This window comes from Malurus melanocephalus, unplaced genomic scaffold (genome assembly GCF_030028575.1).
Source record: "Malurus melanocephalus ecotype Western Australia unplaced genomic scaffold, MMel_1.1 scaffold_212, whole genome shotgun sequence".
Taxonomy (NCBI): domain Eukaryota; kingdom Metazoa; phylum Chordata; class Aves; order Passeriformes; family Maluridae; genus Malurus; species Malurus melanocephalus.
The window spans coordinates 140,532-149,990 of record NW_026623444.1 but is presented as its reverse complement, the minus strand read 5'-3'; the positions used below and the strand labels follow the sequence as shown (position 1 = coordinate 149,990).

General features: G+C 44.2%; 1 protein-coding gene across 1 annotated transcript in view; it reads right to left on the bottom strand.

The window, feature by feature from the left end:
* Window positions 1-9,330, bottom strand: part of IGSF5 (immunoglobulin superfamily member 5) — a 24,670-nt gene extending 15,340 nt beyond the window's left edge. Inside the window, exons 1-3 of the mRNA XM_057373985.1 lie at window positions 9,127-9,330; window positions 3,466-3,786; window positions 2,456-2,764 (exon numbers count right to left, since the gene is read on the bottom strand). Of these exons, the coding sequence (XP_057229968.1) occupies window positions 2,456-2,764; window positions 3,466-3,786; window positions 9,127-9,184 (688 nt within the window). The 5' untranslated portion in view covers window positions 9,185-9,330. The remainder of the gene's footprint in view (window positions 1-2,455; window positions 2,765-3,465; window positions 3,787-9,126) is intronic.
* Window positions 9,331-9,459: the final 129 nt, after the last annotated feature.

The window sequence follows — 9,459 nt, the reverse complement described above, 5'->3', positions numbered from 1 at the left end:
AAAATTAGTAGTAAATCCTGTAGGCTGCCATGAGTTGTGATCATAACCTGTTGATAGTATTTTTATCTAGAAGTACTGCAACAGATATCTACATTTTATCACATTTTGTTYCGTAAAGATGCCACGAGGATTTCAAGATGACTAAAATATGAAAGACAGCAATTTAGCTAGTGGGGAAAAGCTCRACTTTAGTGAGAAGGGAGGAGCTATGCACACCTGCACGGGTCCATTTCTTCAGGCTGGCTGCCACATGAGGCGTTTCACTCCCTGCCAGGGACAGGTTATGTGCCAAAACATGTACAGAGCTGGAGCAAGAAGGACGGGACACAACACAAACAATCCCAGCCCTTCAGCATTTTTGTGTCCCTGCAGTGCTGGAGGATGCAGGAAGGAGCTGAGTATGAATGAGGAGCTGCCAGGTGAGCACTCAGGCAGGGCTGCAGGGGACGGGCACCGAGGTGTGAGGACATTAAACCCCTTTGAGCCCACAAGGAAATCCAACCCCAGTTCCATGAAGCATTTGGTGTGGACAAAGCCACTCCCTCATTCCACAGGGCCCATCCTCTGCCCCTCTCCCAACCCCTGGCTCCTCCTAAAGCTGTCCAAACATTTACTTGGACAAAGTGTCTGCAGAAAAGGGCATTTTCCCTGGCAGGTGCTGGTGACCAGCAAGGAGTGAGAGACTGGAAAAACCTGCAAGTGGCTTCTTGGACACTGTGGTGATTCCTGGCCACTGTCAAAAGCAGAGGAACTCCAGGCTCATGGGACACTCCCTGTCCTCATCTTCTACAGGTCCAAAGCCATGTGAGTTCAGTGCTGAAGCCAAACACAGCTTGGACCCACCTAAGGGACTCCACCATGGATCCCAACCCCATTCTGTGAATGCATCTCCTGGGATAACTTTGTAGRAGTTCCCAAATTTCAGGCTCAGCCAAACACCACTGTGAGTGAGGTAAGTCTGCAGGAAGAGTGATGCAGGGAAATTTGTAGGGAAAGAGGTGCAGGAAGGTCTGGAGAGGGCTCAGATCTTTGGTAATTCTTCTATTGCTTGAGAGGAACACAGAGGAATTTGATTCCCCAAGCTTTAAAGTGATACTAAACTGATATTTCAGCAGTTTTGGGAAGGATTTCCTACATGTCTGAAGCTGGTTGTGTTCTTTCTCAACAGCTGACCTGAGGAACCTGTGTATGAAAAGTGGGACAAGCTCTGACATTTTGAGTGGGATTATATATTATAYACATTATATACCTTCCTCTGTCCTAAATGCCATGCATTTATTTCATCCTGATCATTTAAAGRCTTCACATTCTCCTATCCTGTCAAATTTTGAGTGCCTGCTGCTGCACAATGGTATTTCCAAAGAGAAATGAATGATGGTCCTATACAATCAGTAATTATACACTAATAGTGCTCCATGACATCTGTTTTTCTCCCTTTCTGCTTTGCAGTGAGTAGCTATGGAAACATGACAAATGAGCAGGCAGGGGAATCTATTAATTTYCTCAGGATAGTCCTGTTTTGCTTAGTCAGTAATTAAGATCAATGTGACCACAAAAGGTCATATTAAGAATGGTAAAATGACCTTTTTCCCAACTGCATTACCAAGCAAGCACTTAGAAAAAGGCTTTGTAATAATGACTCATGCTGAAAATAAGGAGCACGGCCACTCAATCCTCTCAGCTGTTTATGTGCCAAAATTTCTGTACCCCACCCTTCATTGATACCCTGAGGATGTTTTGTGTGTGCCTTGTTCACCCATCGCAGAAGAATCAGTTCAAAAGAAGCTGTTGGCATGATTACAACCTGAGCAAAAATATTTAAAGTTATCAAAGGCCATACTAACTGCTCTGGAGAGACCTGCACAACACCCAGGCCTGGATCAAAGCAACTTTGAATTTYCTTAAGTAAAAGCCAGTAAAAAGCAACCCAATGCACTGTCCAAAAAATTCCACATAAGCAACTACAGAATTAATTCAGGGTTGTGTGCAGAAACTGGGAGGRGTTTCTTCCAAGTCAGTGGTAAAACAGTGGTAAAATATTGGATATTATGGAGACGAGTTTCACATGAGGGTTTGGCTTTAAGTAAACAAGGTCTAAGAAGGCAGGCATGGTCTGATCAAGGATATTTAAGATCTAAATTTCCCAGGAGTTTCCTTGGCCAGAGGCTGGTTTTCCAGCAATGAATTCCCAGCAGGCAGAGGCAGATGTACATTTTTGTTTGTCCTGCTCGGTCCTACAGTGAACTTTGTGGTTCATTAGATTCGTACCAGAGCATTTAACCCCACCTGTAACCAGTCTGTCCCTGCTGGGTCGAAATTCTATCACCTGTGCACATTTCACAGGATTTGATTTGCAAACAAAAGACCTTTAGAAAACAAAACAAACCGGAACGAAACACACCGCTCTGAGCACAGGCAGTGCAGCACAACAAAGCACAAACAAACATTCACTTACCCGCCGCAGAGTTGTCAAAAATAAGAGTTACAGATGCATTCTGAGGGCTGGGGAGTGCTTCTATGTCAGCTAAACAAGTCAAAACCTCAGAGTCCGTCGGAGTCAGAGTTAAGGTGCTCAGGGCATTGTGGAGGCCATTAGATCCTGGGCTCTGCTGGTTGACATAGCTCGACTTATCAATGACAGAGTCGTTTGTCATCCAGGAAATGTCTGGAGCCGGAGCCCATCCTAAGGCTTCGCAAACAATCTCAACTGTTTGGTTCTCTTTTACTGTTAAGGTGCTATTTTTGATGAGTAAAGATCCATTAACTGTGGGAGGGAAAAGATGTTTTGTTCCTTCAGAATGTTTCGCTGCATTGCTTCCCTGCTGGCATTTTTAAATCTTATCTCGCTGCCCAGAAATATCTCAATATGCCTCAAGATATGGAGTGCAAAACAACCATTATTAACACAGATAAACYATGTGCATGAGAGAAACATGCAGATTTTTCAGCTACATGGGCCTATTATCCAATGTTTTTAAAGCTCAAGCCTCAACTTTGAGTACCTTTCCAATAAAAAGCAGGAAACTGTACTTTTTAGACATCTTGAAACATTTCCAGCTGAAGGACAACGTAATGAAATAACAGTGCTTCTCTCTAACTTTTAAATATTCTCAGTTCTTATATGAAAAGGTTTACAGGYTGGTGATGAGATATTATCACTGCACTGAGCACCTCCCTGACAAATGGATAGTGCTGGTGGTGAGATCCTGCTTCCTGGCTGCAGTCTGATAAGGAATGAGAGATGAAACACGAAAAAAACAGGGGCACTTATAACCTTTGTTATTGGCACTCTGAGTRTGACTCTAAAACCTGCTTGGACAGTGAAATTAAGATGAGGAGGGCAGGAGACAAAGGATGGTACATGAGAGCACGCTCTCCTTCCCAGGGATGATWTAAGCAATTCCTCAGAGGATTCCTTTAGGTGCAGCATAACAAAAACAGCTTTTTGTAGGTGGCCATACACACCTTGAACAAAGAGAAAGGCGAAGTTGTTCTCGCTGGGCTGCTGGATGCTGCACTCGATCCTGCCTGTATCGCTCAGCTGGGTGTTGTGGATGATCAGCTCCGAGGTGAACTCGTCCCCACTGGTGTAATTGCGGGAGGTGAAGCGGTCTGTGGTCTCCACGGAGCCCTGGGAGCTGGTGACAGTGAGGACAGGGCTGCCCTTGGACAGCCAGATCAGAACCTTCCACCCCGCTGACACCGTGCAGTTGAAGCGCGCCTCGGAGCCCGCCAGGACCGTGGTGTTGGAGGGACCTTTTGTGATGGAGTAGCAAAAGGCCAGACCTGCAAGGGAACAAAAATCAGCCCATAAATACATATACACACCAAATTAGCCCATAAATACATATACAACACCAACAGAGGTGCTTGGACAGGGTAAAACATCTGAACCAGTTCAGAGATGGAGATGTGCAATCTGATCTTTCAGCTCCAGTTTAGATTGARTGGTTTTCTTTAAAAATACATTTATTTTGTCTCTTCTCATCCCACTCCACAATCACCCGTCTCTCTTCAGTAATTCACTGACTACCATTCTGCTGACAGAAAAGAATTTCCACTTATAAATGATTTCTACTTCTTTTTTCCTAGACTTTAAATAATTTAAGGAGTATGTAACCGGTCCCTTTTCCACGTCTTGGATTGGCACCAATTTTTTCCAACCCCATCCTTTATCCCTCTATGCTCTCTCCCCTATTCCTCAAGCATTCATCAATACATTGTGATTTATTCCTTTTAAAGCCTTGCTCAGGCTTTCTGCTGACCAGAGGTGCTGTAACTCATTAGTTTTAATTCCTTGAAAAGTAGCGTGACTTTTGCCTACTGTTTCCTAGAACYGCAAGCTACTAACAAAGTCATTTTGTTTTCATTTTTTCCTCATGGACCCATGGCCTCCCATTGCCAGTTACTCCAACTGCACAGGGATATTTTGAGGAAATCCAGGAATATTTTGAGTCCAAGGATGGACATTTCACTCCCTGCAGACCCCACTGCCAGGGGGATCTGGCTCACCAGGGAGCTTGTCCTCTCTTCCTGGGGAAYATTCCTGCTGAGGGAGCACCAGGACTGCCCCTGGAACCCCAGTGCTACCAGCTGGACTCTGTGTGACAACAGCAATTAGACACCAYATTCCTGGCAGCCTAATTAAAACCCTCTGCCTGCAATTTGGCCTGAGAAGAAAAGTTTAATTATCTCCCAGGAGAAAGGAACTCTGAAATGGCCATCACTCCCTTGCTAAAAGAGTATTCAGGACAATTAAGTGACTTTTACAGGTTTCTTTCACAGCATTTTTAAGGTGTGACAGATCCATTTATTCATTAATGGATTAGATATAAAATATTGAAAAAAAAAATTTCTTTCAGCTGACATGAGTAGGACAGAACAAGCTGGATTGTTTCCCACCACAGAGGTGTTTGATGGTTGCAGAAATGGAACCAGAGCCCAGTCCCAGTGACAACACTGAACCAGTGCCTCAGGGAATTGCACCCAGGATGAAAGGTCTGGAATCTCTTTTCTCCACTGTCAAGACCCTTYAGCAGCTCCCTGCCCACATTTAACCTGGGCACTGTGCACCCAACCAGGTTGGTGCCAGGAATTGTTCTTTCATATAAATAACTCCTCTCTTTCCTCCCACCCACTGCATTTACAGATTTCTGTGTTTCTCAGGATTGTACAAACCTCGCTCTCCCTGTTTCTTTGTGTGGCTGACACGCTGAGTCCTCTCATGTTTACAAAAACCTTCACAAAAATTTTCCACCTCCCTGGGTTATGCTACCTCAGCCTCCCAAGTATATCTTTGCATGAGCAASAAAACATTAAATGGAAAGCAAACTTCACCTACTCCGATAATTAATAAAGCCAGATAAGATTAAGTAAATCATATTTCTGTTCAAATTAAAATTTACCCTCCCTGCCCCTCTTAATGCAAACTGTTCTCTGTGCACTTGGAATTTATTTCCATTCCTGTGCAAACACTTTACTTTTTCAAGGAGTCRTGGTTTGCCAGGGCTTTGAATAAATGATGCAACTTTCAGGACAGTGCTTGCTGTTAATTAATCATTTAAATTTATCCCTAAACAGGAATAATCAGTGATCATTAGCTCTCAACATAATTGGCTAATGTTGCTTTTGCTTTCTTCAGACMTTCAGGGCAGTTTAGGCAGGCAGGTATGAGTTAATAATTTATCTGTGATAATTATTTTTTATCAGTCCATAGGTAGGGTAGGATCTACATCTTCTTTTACCAACTATGTCTGCTGGAGCAATAAATGATCCTTTCCTAATTGCTGTCCCATAGAAAACAAGTGGGGATATTTGGGAGGCAAAAGGACTGAGGAATGGGACAYAACCTCACCCCCATTTAGATCCCAGCCCAAGCATGACCAGTAAAGGAGTTTCATCAGCTTTTTCCACCCATTTCCCCAATGCTTTCAGTGGTTTTACCTTCGCCTCTTTATCTCCTGGCTTTTATTGTTTATTCTGCACGTGGAGTCCTGAACCAGCAGCGTGTCCCATTGTCCAAGCCGTGCACAAACACTGATAAAGCCACTGGTGTGAGGTCAAAGAGGACATTCACAGCAGAAATGGGACCTAAACTCATTTTCTGTGCCTTGAACCAGTGCTGGCAGTCCTTTTGCTGGACCTTCATGCACTGGGSAGAAAATTTCAGTGCTGGTTTCATTTACATCCCGCTTCAAAAATACCTTGCAGATGGTTGCTTTTAAACAAATTAAGGCCCCGGGCTAGATTTGCATTGCACTTTACAGGAATTAGGTGTTCAGCTCCCAACAGCTGCTTTAACATCTGCTTCCCCCACAGACATCCCACCCAGGCAAACACCCCCCTTGCAGCAGGGAAGTGTTGGGCTGTCTCCCTGATTGCCCCTCGCCTTTTGAACAGYAGAACTGAGTGAGGACACCTTCTTTGAGGCACATCTCTAAATGTTTACARAGCAGTCACCAGCGGTGAAAATTCGCTGAAATTAAGTGCTTCTGGTGTCCCAGCTGCTCAGTCCCTCCCAGAACACAGGCCACAAATCAACTTCTTCACGAGCTGGTATTTTCCTTCCTCTGTCACACAAATTCGCTGTCACATCACTGCAGGTTGTGAAGAAATGAAAAYTGTGCAGGATGATGCCTGCACTGAGGGAGCCTCATTTGCCAGAGAAACCCCTTGTCCTTTGCCAGCAATGTTTTTTATTCCACACTTGAATTCACTCCARAGGACCACTCTTCCGTGCTGGAGTTTTCAACAAGGGCACTGAAACGTGGCCACCTTCTCCTCCTTCCCTCCTGTCATCCACCAGCTCTGTCTTTCCTCTTTTSTGAGTGACCTATTTGGATGCAGCACAGCAAAGGACAGGATGGGCTTATCCTTTTGCCATAATGATTCCTCTCTTTTTTTTTTTTTCAGCCTCATTATCGTATTTCAAAATAATCTCCCCCTCTGTACCCATATTGCCCTTCCACTAACACCGCTTTTCCTCCTTCACTTTTTGTATCTAATRTCTGCCTTCTTCCCTTCCCTCTCTGTTATTTCAGCTGGAATTTCTACCGKTTTTCCAGGTTCTTTTTTTCCTTCCAGTCTCTTTGAAATTCCTTTTTTTCTTCTCACTTTCTCGTTAGCCTCCTGTTTGCCCCACCTTGCCTTCTGCCTCACCACTGACCTGCTGCTCCAGCCACAACTCTGCAATAAACTGTTAAACAATAAATAAATAAATAAACAGCTCAAGCTTATTTCAAAACCCAACAGCCCTGCAGCTGAGCTTTTTGAAAACCGAAGTAGGTTAGAGCTTGTCAAAGCCTGCAGAGAGGGACTGKCTCGTTCTCTTATGTTAACAAGATTTTTTAAATGCTTACAGGATGTTTCTGTCAAGCAATACCAGACTCCTRATGCTCAGCAACACTGATTTCCTCCCACCTGAACCTCTCCCCAGYCCCCAGGCGTGTCTTCTTCTCTTTTCTCACTCAGTGTTTGACAGCAGACCATGGTACAACTGCCCAGCACCCAAAAATAAAAGATCCAGGGACTCCCTGAGCCAATAATTGCATCTGCACCTGTGGATCTACACTCCCTGATATTTGTTTCTAGGTTTTTTCAGCCTGTTTATAATTTGGTATCCCCCATATCCAGTGACCATGAATAATAAATTACTATTTCATTACATGCTGTGAGGCAAAGTAGTCTTTGGTTTGCCTTAAATTTTCTTTGCAATACTTTTCCTGGCTGCCACGAATTCTTTTTGTTATGAGAAATTGTGAGCAACCATCTCACCATTCACTTTCATATCATTAATTAATACATATTTAGCATTTTTTCTTTTTTATAAGCAGGAAAATACCCCAGTCTAATGCAGYCTCCTCATCCTTTTCCCTCGCAGTCAAGAGAAGCTGTGGATGCCCCATCCCTGGAATTGTACAAGGCTGGATGGAGCATTGAGGAACTTTGCCTGGTGGAAAGTGTCCCTGCCCACAGACTAGAGGATTTTTAAAGTCCTTTCCAACCCAAACCCTCCTGTTTGATTCTTTGATTCTCTACCTTTGATCAGCTGTCACACTTTATAGCTTTCTAAAGCCTAACACATCTTTTTTGTAATGGAAGGGTTAACAAAATATCCAACATCCAAGATAAAACCTTTCTGTGGATTTACATAATTCCAGGTTTCATTTTATCTGCCTTGCTGAAGACATTWAATGGCGAAATTTTCTCTATTTTTCAGCAATTTACTGTTTCCAAGACAGCTATTCTTTTCCCCACTAGACATTTCAGTTAAGAGCTGCTTTGCATTGAATGCTTTCTGTGCCTTTATTACTCACTCATCTGGCACCGTGACATTTCCTGGCAAATCTTCCTCATCCCKTTTTGGATTTGGCTGCCCTAAGTAATTCTTGCAAAGTCTGCCACCTCACAGCTCCCTCCTCTTCACCAGGTTGTTGAAGAGCTCATTGAATACCACACATCCCTGTGCAGCTCTGCTGGGAACAGCACTGCTCAGAAAACTCACTGTTTATTCCTGCTTTGTGTTTCCTTTCACTATTAATCCATGAAAACACCTCTCCGCTCATCCCACTGCAGCTCCTTCCTGTCACAGACTGTTAAAACACCAGCTAGACTAAAATTAATAAAAAAAATCAGCCTTGTCTCCGTTACCCAGCTTATCACTWAATATTCACTTTTCCTCTAAAGCTTTGCCACCAAGACACTTTTAATGTGAACTGACTTCAATAGTCAGGCGTGTGAAATGTGAATTGGGGGTAAATCGGAAAGGTGGTACTTTGCATTTACTTCTGGAAGTAAAAAMCAGCTGCTGATATTGAGCTCTCTGCAGATACACTCTCAAAAGCAGTTCCAAACAGGAGGAAAAAATGGACAGGGAGAACTGGAAGAGGGCAGCCATCTCCTCCCACCCCACACACTGCTCAGTCCATCACCCTGAAGCCCACTCGAAGCCATCAGATCATTCAGGCCTGAAATGCAAACACCCCCCTTTCAAACAGTTTAGACAATCCCACTCTGTGGCTCCCTGCTCAGCCTGAACCCCCAGMAAAGTCCATTTACACCACACTGAAATCAGTTCCCGTATTTTGTGCACGTTGGCTCTTTTCAYGGGTCACGAGCGTGTCCTACCTGGCAGCAAGGCAGTCAGGATGAGGGGGAGTAAAATGGATTTCTGGAAGCTCTCCATTGGAGCATTCTCTCCTGGTCCCTGAGGCAGGAAGCCACCAGTGGTCACTGCATGCTTGAGAAAAAGCTGAAGGACAGAAGTTATGGAGGAACTCGGGAATGAGCCGCTGCTTTGGGTCCTGGACAAAGGTGGCTCTGCGTGACCTGCATCACCAACAAGGGAAAAGACTAAATGAGGCAGGGTTTGGAGGCAGAGCAGAAGCTTTCCCCAAACAGCTGTTTCAGAAGACACAGAGGAACATTCTTCAGCAGAGAAACCTCCTTCTGCAGACCTCA